We start from the raw sequence: 12,115 nt of genomic DNA, 5'->3' as shown, positions 1-12,115 counted from the left end.
CGGGCCGGGGACACCGGGACACCGCGGCCGGGGGAGGGCGCAGCGGGCAGGGACCCGCTCAGGGCGAGCCGGAGCAAGAATTGGCGTGTCTCCCTGTTCTACTTACCGCTCACCACCCCTGCCCAGAGGACGTCCGCATAGATGCTCCGTGCTCGGGTGGGGACAAGCAAGCTGCTAGCATGGAATCATAGAATGTTTGGAGTTGGAAGGCACTCACAAGGATCATGGAGTCCAAGTCCTGGCCCAAGACAGCCCCAGGAATCTTATGAGCCTGTGAGTGTTGTCCAACCACTTGGACTTCCTGGGAATAGGTCCATCAGCCATGTTATTGGCCATTGAGTGCAAAATCAAGCCACCCTTTGTCTGTAGTGGTGTCCACATGCTGGTTAGCATCTCAGTTTAGTGTCACTGGGCAACAGGCAGGGGTATGGGCAGGTACCAGCAGGATAAGAGCCTCACATGCTGTTTCTGTCCCACTTAGGAATTGCTGCCCTGCCTCTATCCACCTGCAGGACCATTTACTTTGTGTGTATGTGTGTAAAGGCACCCTTAGGCAAACTGACAGTCCTGTGGAAGTCCTGCCTGCTGTGGTTGCTACCTGCTGATGATCAACCCATGTGCTTGCCTGCTAGGTGTTGTAGAATTATTGCAGAAACAAGAGGTAACTGCAGCAGTTAGGAGCTGAAGAGGAGAGGGGTGCAGTGGCCTGTAAGCCAGGCAGAGGACAGACAGCACTAAAGAAAAGTGATGTAAAGCCTGAATGGCCTTCTGAAGCAAGGAGGTGATAGGCAGGGTCAGAAAAACACCCAACAGCACAAGCCAGGGAAGCCTCAGCCTGGGTTAAGCAACTCAGCCTATTCCCTCCGTCTTTGCTGCTCTTTTCTGCTTGATTAGCAAATTCTTTCCCCAGAAGGAACTGAGACATATTCCTCCCTGCCCTGCCCCCCTGCACATAGTGGTGCCTGTGGGGAAAATAGTTTAGGCTCTTAGTTACCTTTCCACTCCGGGTGTAATTTTCAGCATACCATTCTGATTAGCTAATGGCTCTCACCCCGTGGAGCTGCTGAAGAGTGATAAAAGACCTTGAATAGCAGCCTCCTGCTCTGCCAGGGATAACTGCAGAAGGGAGAAAGCAGCAGAAAATTTGTCCGTGTGGCCCTCTTCCTATAGTATTTACTGCTATCATTTTTTCACCCCACTGGCATCTACAGACTGTCACTTGATTTAGTTGATGTCAGAGCAGAACAAGGTGTTGTAGGGAAGGTTTGTATGGTTCTGAGTGACATGGTTGTGCGCCTGGGAACAAGTGAGAGAGATCTTAGGTTGAAGTCATGCAGCACTGGAAGGCTTTGAAAATGTGGTGGATCTAAGGGAGGTTACTGGGAAGCAAAAGGAGAAGCATAAGAGCCTATGGTGAGGTTGCTTTGTGTTACCAGAGCAACTCTGCAGAGCTTGGTCCTTGGAGTGTCTTTGGTTATGGCTTGGAACTCCCATTGCACTGCCACAAGTCATTAGTGCAGGAGACAAGTAAGGAGAGGGAGTTTTATATCCTTCCCAAAAACTAACTCCCAGTGTCCAAAATAGCAGAGAGTGGAAATATTCTAGTGCTGCCCTGTGACATGGTAGATGTCTGGGTTATAAAAGGTTCTTTGTGTCCCATCTTTGGTCTCTTCTGAGCAGGACCTAACCTGGCAACCAGAAGGAAGCAGAGTTTGACTTCAGGAATATTAAATGTTTTACTGTTTGACTGTCTTCTGGCAGTGGCCTGAACTAGATTTTCACCTGAGGGATATTAGAGCTCACTTGCCTTGTGTCTGAAATCCGTGCTTACCATGCAGTCAGGAGGGGTCTGGGAGCCGGGGAGCAGCCCCTAATGAGCTCCTCCTTTTTGTGGAGCCTAGTTCTTGGGAGAGCACGAGTCCTTTCAGGGAATTTCAGTGGAGACAGGAGGGAGCAGTGCACACTATGACTTGCAGCCCGTTGCAAATAGGCATTTGCAAAAGGTCTCAGTTTTTGTATTTTCTATCCAACATGCATAAAGTGATTGGTGTTTGCTCCTGCCTAGGAGACAGAAGAAAACGGCCTCCCATGCTGTGACAGAGCTGGAGAACACCAAGGATTGCAGCCAGGCTGGGAAGCCTCTCCTGTGCCCCTCCCATCCCACCGAGGAGCTGCAGCTGTTCTGCGAGCAGTGTGACCAGCCCGTGTGCCGGCACTGCGTCCTGGGCAGGCACCGCCAGCACCCCTGTGACTTCGCCGCCAATGTCATCCACAGGCACGGGGGCGCCCTGCGGGAGCTGCTGCAGAGCAGCCAGCAGCACATGGACAGCCTGGAGGATGTGCTGAGCCAGGTCGATGAGATGGGCGGCGCTGTCCGCAGTCGCGCAGAGGCTGTGGCCACGGAGATCTGCCTCTTTGCCAGGGGCTACGTGAAAGCCATTGAAGAGCACCGGGACCGGCTGCTGAAGCAGCTGGAGGACTTGAAGGTGCAGAAGGAAAACCTGCTGCACTTGCAGAAGGCCCAGCTGCAGCAGCTGCTGCTGGACATGAGGACAGGCGTGGAGTTCACGGAGCACTTGCTGATGAGCGGCTCAGATGTGGAGATCCTGGTCTCCAAAGGGATGGTGTCCAGCCGTCTGACACAGCTCAACAGCGTTGCTTACAGCACCCACCCCAGCGTGGATGACAGGATCCACTTCTCCCCCCACGAGAGGGCAGGGCATTGTTGCGGCTATGAAGTTTTTGGGGCCATTCTCAATAAAGTGGTTGATCCAGCCAGATGTACCCTGCATGGGGAAGGTAATGGGGTGCTGTACAGCAGCTGAATGGGAGTGCACTGCTCCCTGAAGTCAGCCCAACCCTCTGCTCTCTGTACCCCCATGGTGTGCAGGTTCTGACACTGTTGGCTCCCTGCTGTTCAGACATTGACCAGGGCAGAGGTGGAGCCCCAGCAGAGGTTGCATCGCCTGCCTATGGGAGCTGTGCTGGGCAGGGAACCAGGCAGCTTTTCTCATCCAGGTGTGCAGAGCATATGGCACTGCCCTCCACAACATCAGCAGCCTCCACATGGAGCTGACGCGCAAGGAATGGGAATGGCACCTGCAATAGCAGGACATGATGCTTTGCTGGTACTCCAGGCTGTTCTGCAGCATGAGCCCAGGCAGATCCCCTTTGTGGCTGATTAAATTTTTCCCATTACAGCTTCTGCTGAGATTGCTATAGGAATACCTGGCAATACCTTGATGGTTTTATGGATATTTGCTCACTAAGGACTTGGAGCTGGGCCAGCAAACAGATAATGTTCAGACCATGCCACAGAGCACAGCCAGCTCTGGTCAGTAATGGTCTGTGCAGGGCAGATGAGACAGACCCAGAGCTTGTTCGATTCCTTCCATGCCAAACTGTAGGTGTTGAGTTCTCTGGGTCACTGTGGGGCTGTTCCTTCTTCCTCTGGGTTGCATGGAGCATCTTGAGGCCTTCTTGGGAAGGTGCCACCTGGGCTTAGAGTGACAGGCAAAAAGACCCCCATGGTCTGTGCAGATCTCTGGGCTAAACCTGCCAGACATCTCTCAGAACCCATGGCTCCCACTCTCTCCTGATACACAGAGTTATGTTGACTTTTCCCTGTGAGTGGAAGGAGCTGTACACCCCAGAAACAAAGTCCTGGCTGTGCTCTGATGGGGCTGCAACTCTGCAAAATAGGTGGGAGCTGGCAGTCATGGCTTGACTTGAATCCTTTGTGGTTCTGTTTCTGGTTTGGTGTTTGTTTTTTTCCCCAGATCTCCACAGTGCCCGCCAGAACCAGCCTAGTGGCTTTACCCTGCTGTGCAAGGATGCTGCAGGGGAGCGCTTGGGGCGGGGAGGAGAGGCTGTGCGGGTCACCATCACCCACAAGGACAAGAGGGACTGGTGGGTATCTCACCCAAGAAATCCCTGGCTTAGCCTTTCTGCCTTCCTTTTCCTGGCTCCCTGCTTGCTTAGGCAGCTGGGAGGATGTGCTTCAACATGTGGGTCAGAATCTGTAGAGGAAAAGGCACTACTCTCTTTCCCACACTGCTTCCTAGTGGTTGTGTTTGGCTGGACAGTGATTGCTGAGATTTGTATTAAGTCTTTGAGTGATTTGAGCTTCTTAAAGGATTCAACTCCTTGTGTGTGTTGCTAGGCAGAGGGAGCTGTTGTTCCTTCTCACTGCTCCCAGCAGACACCTGGGGCTCCTGCTTTTGTTAACGCCTAATCAGTGTAAGTCATTGCAACCGCTGTATGACAGTCACAAGTCAGACAGTTCACCAGCACCATGAGCCTCTGACAGCTGATGGAAGTGCCTTCTTCATGTTCTGGAGGAAGAATCTGTGTTGTGCTTTCATTCTTTTTCCTGTAGTTGCAAGCATTGAGTACTGTAATAGGTTTGAAGGTTTTCTAGAAAAACCAGGAAAGGCTGAACTTGAGCTCCTCAGTGTTTCCACAAGGAAATGACCAACTAGAAAAAAATGATAACTGTTTCCAAACCACACTTGTCACTAAAGAGTAGCCAGGCACAAAAGCAGACCCAGTTGGGGGTTAGTTCTTAAGAAAAACATCAATTGTTTTATAGTAGCTGGAACCAGATGCCAGCATTAATTTGTTCCAGGAACACTCATGTTGGGATGACCTGATGCAAAAAAAAGGACAGGATGCTAAAACCCTTTGCTATGTTGACAAAGCACACAGAGGCAGTGCTGGCTGCACAGATGCTTATCAGTAGAGCATCATTGTCCTAGAGTATTGTTCCAATGCACCTTCTTTCCATAAGTGCACCTGTAATGTAGGAAGGTGCATGCCCGAGGGGTTTCTGGATTTCTCTTGGTGGGGTAGAGGTCGCTGTAGCCACATTAACTCAGTTTCTTGCTCTTGGCTGTGTGCACTTGCTACATGGGTTGCTGAAAGCTGTCTGGCTTTGCTTTGAGGCACAACAGCTGCAGAAGAGCATGAAGTATCACCACACAGTTCATGGCAGGAAATTATGTAGGCAGCTGTATTGATGTGAAGTGTTGGGGGTGGGGAATACAGATTATAAATTGTCATGTCATGGGGCCCAGGAGACTAATTAGTAGGGATTAGCAAGAACACCTTCCTCTATGCAGAGCCGCCTGATAATTGTCTGTGAAAAGCTTTCCATCTTCCTGTGGAGCAGGCAATTTATCCTCCAGTAACCAGCTGAGGCTTTCTCTCTAGCACTCTGTTCACCAGAATTCCCTGTGAAACACGAGGAGCTTCACTAAGAAAAGGGAGAGTTTACCAGCAGGCACCTAGAACTCCTCAGCATTGAAGGGAAGAGTTGGGGTCAGTGCAGCTGGGAGAGTGGTTAAAGTGATTCAAACCTACCCTATTATATCCTGTCTTCTTAATAGGTTTTTCTGTAGGTAACTGCTTGCTGAGGCTGTGAATTTACCCCATTTCTGTGGGCTCTTATCTGATGGGATAATCTGAGTTTTAAGTGTGCTATGTGTCATCTTCTGCCTTTTTGGTGTGCAGGTTGCTACAAATCCTTGCAGTGCAACTGGCTTTGTGTGACTTCCTTTGTATGGTAATTGCAGCTTACAGTAGCAGGGGTGTGTGAGAGCCACTCTAGGCCAATCTAGGCCAAACTCTGGTTTACATCTAAAGCAGTTTTCTGCCAGTCACTGACCTCTTGGGTTTCTCTCCACTGTTCACAGTGCAGTCAAGCCAACAGTGTGTGATAATGGTGATGGGACCTACTGTATTTCCTACAGCCCTGAGGAGCCAGGCTTGTATGCTGTCTGCGTCTGTGTGAAAGGGCAACATGTGCAGGTAGAATTTCTTGTTTCTCTTGCACTGCTTCTTCTTTACCTACTTTTCTTTTCTTAGACATTTGTTTCAAATCTGTCTTAAGGATTATTTCTACCACGTAGCAGTTCAAGGCTGGGCTTAGTGATCTGTGACTGATGGGGTCACCCAGATGGTGTCTGAGAATGCAGACATATCTGACAGCAGCCTCTCTGTTTGCTTGTCCCCTGCAGGGCTCTCCCTTCACTCTGATGGTGAAGCCCAAGTTCCGTGAGCACCAGGGGGTGTTTCACTGCTGCACGTTCTGCTCCAGCGGAGGCCAGAAAGCCGTTCGCTGTGCCTGTGGTGGCACCATGCCAGGTGGGTGCTCAGCTCTCCCCACACTGCTGGCATCAGGAGGATTTGCTGCACTGGTCCTCCCTAGTGGATAGAGGTGTGAGGAGATACTCTCACCCAACTCCCACCTTGGGCATGCACCAGGAATGTGGTAGACTGTGTGTACACCTGTTCTGGTGGGGTGACTGCAGCAGGGAGAGATGCAGCAGGACACACAGAGGGGCTTTATGACACATCCCATAGACAGGGACCTGAGCCAGCTGTGCGGGAGGTGGGGCAGGGCACTTCAGCCTTTCAGCCCTTCTGAGTGAGGCTGAGCAGCATTGCACCTACAGTGTTCCTGTTCCAGTGCTGGCATGTTGGGAGCTTGTGGGCTGTGTCATACAGTGGCCAGCTCTGGAGAAGCCTCACTCCATTTTTAGGACAAGAGTTCAACTCCCTTACTTGTTTAATCCCAACCATCTCCCCTGTGCTTCACCTGCATGTGTCATCATGTGTTTGTGTGTTTTTAGGATAGAACTGACCTCTTCCTTTTTCTGTGCTTGATCTGTATCTTTGGCCATAGCCACAAGCAGCTGGCATGGGGTTCTGGATGCCCATGTCTTGCTGTATTCAACAGGCAAAGGGATGGAAATCATCAGCTTTCCCCAGCTATTGAGTTGTTCTTTATTTATGGAGTCCTGGCAGTTTTGGCTTGAATATGCTGTGTTCTCATCAGCATACTTTAGAAAAGTCCTGGGGCCAAAGCCTATAACACACTGGGATTTTCTGGCCCACTTTGGGTTGAGCTGCTGGTGCCTCTTCTCTTGCAGGTGGGTACGAAGGCTGTGGCCACGGACACAAAGGTCACCCTGGCTGCCACCATTGGTCATGCTGTGGACAAGTGAAGGAGAGCTCAGAGTGTTTGTGTGGACCACCCAGCGACACCTCACAGAGGAGTTTGCTCAGGACAGTGGCACTCTGAGCAGCCAGGTGAGCTCCTGGGAGTCCAGGGCACTGCTGCTGGCTGCTCCAGGAGCACAAATGATCCATGAGGATCCATATGATCAATCCCTGCGCAGCCTTCCTGCCAGCAAACATTGTGATGGATGTGAGTTGAGAGAGGGGGGATGAGGGAAAATAAAAACCGTGCCTTATGTTCCACCAAGGGGTGTGTATGCAAAGTTATTTTGTGCTCAAACAGAAGCAAATTCTGGAAATTGTACTGCTGCCTACACTTCTGAGGACTTGGGCCCTGTGAGGACATGCTGTAAGGAGAAACTCATTCTGAGCAGTAACCTCACAGGAGGGTCAAGATATGTCCTATTCTGCAGGGTCAACAGCCTCTGCTGTCCTTCTTGATGAGGTTAAAGCTGCTCATTGGGGCCCATTCCAAAGGGTTTGTCATCATGCCTTGGAAGGGCTTGGCAACCTGAATATGGCTTCTGCCTCCCCGTTGGATATGCCTGGATATGTCTGGATTCCAGCCTTGGATGTGTGCACATTGCACAGTCATGCTTCTGGGAGCTGCTCTTTGTTTGCAACTCCTACCCTTCCTCCAAGTGTACTGCAGTCTCATTATACCCTGCCTGCAAAGTACAGGCAAAGAGAGTTAGTAATGTATCTGCAGGAGGGCCCAGAAAACCTCCTGGCACTGATGGAAGCAGGCATCAGAGTATCATTCACCTGGTCTGTTTGTTCTCCATGGAGATGATGTGGGACGCGGTGCTGCTGGGGGTGGTGGGGGAGCCAGGGGAGTGCCCAGCTCACCAAGGGATGATCTGGGGGCAGTCTGAGCATCAGTAGGACTCACAGACACAAGTTTGCAATTGTCTGTCCAGAACTGGAGCACAGGAGATGGAACACAGCAAAACTCCTGGATTTGGCTTGTGCAACCTTGGCAAGGCATTTACCAACCCATAGCTGGGGAAATGGCATCTGTGATGAGGAAGAAGAGGCACTTCCCTGGAAGGGCAATTGCCACCCTGCTGCCCTCTGCTTGCCTGGGTGAAGCAGACACCCTGAATACCTTCCTTTACAAAACACACTTCTGTCATTGAGGCTGGGATCACCACTGCCCTGAGGGTAACCTTGCCAGTAGGTGTGTGTGGCTAGGGGCTCCTAATTCTGCCTGAGGAGCTGGGCACAAAGGTCCCACTGTTGGTTGGTCACTCAGGGAGGGAGAGGAATGCTGCTCCACTGTCAACAGCAAGGATTGGGTCTTGCTTTCTGCATTATGACAGCTGGCTTTTAAATAGTAGAAACCTGCACTGTCTGTTTGTTTGCTCAGCCTTAGAAGTCTCTCATTTGTTGTTTGTTCCTCTGACAAAGCCAGTTTTGGAACTTCTTCCCAGCAAAGCAGATAGATATCCTTATGCAAATGCCGTTTATAGCTTTCCATAAATCATCCAGAAAGCTTACCTGTCAAACAATCAGGGAAGGCTAGACAGTTTAAATCTCCAAGTTAGGCAGTTCAAGGTTACTGAGTCTGAAATCTCAAAGCAGAAGTTTAGTTTGAGTTAGCCATTGATGGAACAAATAGTAACTTTTTCTCATCCTTGCTATGTACAGAGTCAATGCTCAGTGCAGAATGTGATGTAAACCAAAATGCGTAATTTTTTGTGTCTTTCTAATTCTTTCCACCCGCCCCTTAGGTGTGTTGTTTTTCCCAGAGCCTCCATGCTGTCTTGCAGAATGAACACATAAGGACAGCACTACCTTCTAGGCACATAATTTCTGACTAAAAACATCTTAGTCCTCTCAGACAGAGGAATGTGTTTTCTCTTTGTGTTAGGTATCCCTTACACACCCTGTCGCTGATGTTTTCCAAGAAGCTGTTTGTTCAGAATTACACCAATGAAATTTAAACCCTCCATGGAACTGCAGCTCTCCATCTGATACAGGCAGAGCAGTTTTTGGACAGCTTGGGTCAGGCCCTGGTATTGATTTTTTCTTCTTGTTAGATTTGAAGGCCCAGTTGGTCCCAGGGATTAGGAAGTATTGGCCAGCTACCACTGTGAGCTTGGTGTTGGTTGTGCATGAGGATATCTTGAACCATCTTGATAAAAGACGTTTAATGGCCTTAGTCACTTTGGGGGAGGGCTAGGTCGGAGTGTCCTCCCATTATTTGACAGCAGCCTCAGTCTTTATAGTTCAGAGTACTTTGCAAATGAATACATCCTTCTGATCTGCTGGAGTCTGACATTGGACCCCAACATTCATTCCCAAGATAGGCTTCCAGTGCTGTGTTGGTAAACACCTGGGTCAGGGGGTGCATTAGGAAGTGTAGTTAGTCTGCTGGGCTATATGATGTTATTTCTGTCCAGCTGGTCCTTTAGATAATAAAGGTATTTTCAAGACAGACATGAATGCAGTGCTGACAGGACTGCACTGGTAGATACTGATATTTTTCTTTTCCCAGGACAAAAGCTCTTGATAAAATTGCCTGTCTCCAAAATTTGGGAAAAAAATGAACATGAGGAGAGGCTTTCAGAGTCAAGAGAAGAGGATTTACTCCCTCAGTAGGGAAAACAGTGTAGCTGGAAGAGAAAACATGAAGAGCAAGAGATTATGGTAAACCTGGAAGATTGCCTGGAACCAGGAAGCCTCCATGTAGGGTGCTTCCAGAGTCAGGGTCAGGCTAAGGTATCTCTCCTTTGAGAGGCAAAGCACACTGGTGACTCAACTGCACTTGTGCCACCAGTGTCTATTTTGTCCCAGAAGATCACAGGAGCAGAGCAGCTTCTGGCTCAGATGGGCTTCTTCTTTTTCCCACAGCTGAATGTGCTTCACAGGTGTGCACCACCTGATGGGAATGCCATGTCAGGACAGATCCACATCCAATGTGGAGGACTTTGTGTGTTTGCAGCCCAGGGTGGCTCAGCACCCCCTGTTTTGAGAAGTGAGGTCTTGTTCTGAGTGCTGCTTCTCCCAGCTTCCCTTCACAGGCAGGTGAGGCTGAGGACAGATATTGCCAACAAGGCAGTGTCAAGTTCTCTTTCCAGATCACTAGTGTTCTCATTTGTGATACTTCTCAAGCACCTCTTGACATCATTGTTACAGATGTGGGATCATAAGGCTGGAAAGATGTCCTACATTTTGGGTCACACCCCAAGAAAAGCTTTCATCTCTTTCAGCTTGCTGGCTGCCTACACCTCTGTGGAATGCTCTGTCAAACTTTGCTGCTGGTCAGCTTGCCACAACTCCATCTTCTCCTTCACCAATAGCTCCTGCAGCATTCCAGTGATGCTGAAATGAGGTGTGAATTTCCCATAAGCAGGGGAACTCTTCTGTCGGGTACCACCAGCTGCTGGGCCCAGCAAAGCTGGTAGCACTTTGTGCCTGCTGTTGCCTTCTCCTCAGTGAAGGCAGCTGATGTGTCCCATCTCTCACAGACCACATGGGACGAGATCCTGCTGTCACATTTGGTTGGATTTGCTAATAAATTCAAGATTGTAAGAGCTGGGCAGATCATATAGTCACAGAGCCTTGGTTTCTTTGGGAAGTATCCTGACGACCTCTTGGGGTTTTTTTTTGCAGTATGAGGATACAGACAAGAGTAGGCTCCCGTAGGATCTGCTCAGAAATTAATGTATTGTTGCCCTGGGGAATGGGACTGGCCTTGGTCCTGCTGGAGCTGCCTGTGCCCAAGAAGCAGACATGTTTTTCCAATGTGGAAATTGTTGGCTGTGCAATGGGGTGTGCTGTGGCTGACCTGGAGTTAACTGGAGTGGAAAGGGGACACCTTGTCTGCCCGCTGCACACACAGCTGTAAATCAGGTGTCACCACAGCCATTAATCAAGTGTCACAGAGGGCAACAGGATATTTCTCAATGTGTGTTTCCCACCAGGCCACTGTGGCCTAGAGCTATTCTTGGCTTCTTGTACTGTACTGCTAAATTATGAGAGGCTTAATAATCAGTAGAATGCTGACAAATAATGATGATTTTTTTCTCTGATTTTCACCACTGACCAGTATTAATTGGTCTTTATTATAACCTCTGGTTATTGCAGAGAAAGTAGTTTGGTTTTTTTGAGGTGCTGGACTGTTCCCAGTTCCTCTGGGCATCCTCAGCTCTGCATGGGAGAGCTGTTCACTCCCACTAACCATCCAAACTTGCTGGAGATAGCTACAGACTGTCAAAAATCCCCTTTTTCCCATCCTCCCCGGAACACAGTCCAGATGTAGATGTCAAGATACGCAGGTTCCCTTTCGGGAAACTGAACATGGTGGTGCAAGCTGCCTTCCCTTCTCTTTCACAACCTCTCTGCCCTTCTCAACCCAAGAGCTGCTCATCCTGCCCCCAGCCTCATCTGAGACCAAACCCAGAGAAAAAGACCTGCAAGGCCTTGCAGGTGCCAGTTTCTTTCCTTTACATGCCCCAAAGTGCACCACCCTGGCAGACCTAAGAGCAGCAGGAACTTGCCTTTGGGGAGGATGAGAGGTGGTTTGGCCAGAAGGAGTTCAGTGGGATTAAACAGCAGTCAGAAAAGGGGCTGCTGCCAAACCTGTGTGGCTCTGAGAGCACTGCTGAGCTTGTAGGAGCCTCTTAGCACAGCACAGAGAGGCAGGGGAGACTCAGAGTGTGAATGGGGCAGGAGGGGGACCCTCAGGTGGGACCTCTCTTCCCAGTGCCAAGAAAGTGGTTGGAGATTTTTGTAGGGAGACCTGAGCTAGTCCTGGTTATGACACAGCCCCAGGCTGCAGATCTCCTGGGACACTTGTGCACTCTTAACCCCAGGGTTAGCTGGCTACCAACAACAACCTGTAATATTGTTTGTCTTAAATAAGACATGTTTCTTAAATGGGTGTTAGGAGGTCTCTCCTGTTTCCCAGTGTCTAACCAGGCCTCCCTGCTTATGACTGCCCTGGGAGTGGGGGGAGTCGAGATACTCAGAGTTTCCTCATTCCTGAGAGCTCCGTGCTTGGGCTCACCACTCCTTAGCTGCATGCAGTTATTTAAGCAGGACAGCTTGGGAGGATGTATCATGCAACAGGCAGGGGCTGTGCTGAACC

The 12,115-nt window shown here is 49.9% G+C and overlaps 1 protein-coding gene across 1 annotated transcript in view; it reads left to right on the top strand.

Moving 5' to 3' along the window:
- Positions 1-7,267, top strand: part of TRIM45 (tripartite motif containing 45) — an 8,121-nt gene extending 854 nt beyond the window's left edge. Inside the window, exons 2-6 of the mRNA XM_031056688.1 lie at positions 2,066-2,799; positions 3,780-3,909; positions 5,694-5,808; positions 6,018-6,144; positions 6,933-7,267. Coding sequence (XP_030912548.1) covers positions 2,322-2,799; positions 3,780-3,909; positions 5,694-5,808; positions 6,018-6,144; positions 6,933-7,084 — 1,002 coding nt within the window. The 5' untranslated portion in view covers positions 2,066-2,321 and the 3' untranslated portion in view covers positions 7,085-7,267. The remainder of the gene's footprint in view (positions 1-2,065; positions 2,800-3,779; positions 3,910-5,693; positions 5,809-6,017; positions 6,145-6,932) is intronic.
- The last annotated feature ends 4,848 nt before the right edge of the window (positions 7,268-12,115 follow it).

The sequence above is a fragment of the Geospiza fortis genome, unplaced genomic scaffold (assembly GCF_000277835.1).
Source record: "Geospiza fortis unplaced genomic scaffold, GeoFor_1.0 scaffold1, whole genome shotgun sequence".
Classification (NCBI taxonomy): Eukaryota; Metazoa; Chordata; class Aves; order Passeriformes; family Thraupidae; genus Geospiza; species Geospiza fortis.
The sequence above is the reverse complement of the archived record's forward strand: the minus strand, read 5'-3'. Positions and strand labels throughout refer to the sequence as shown.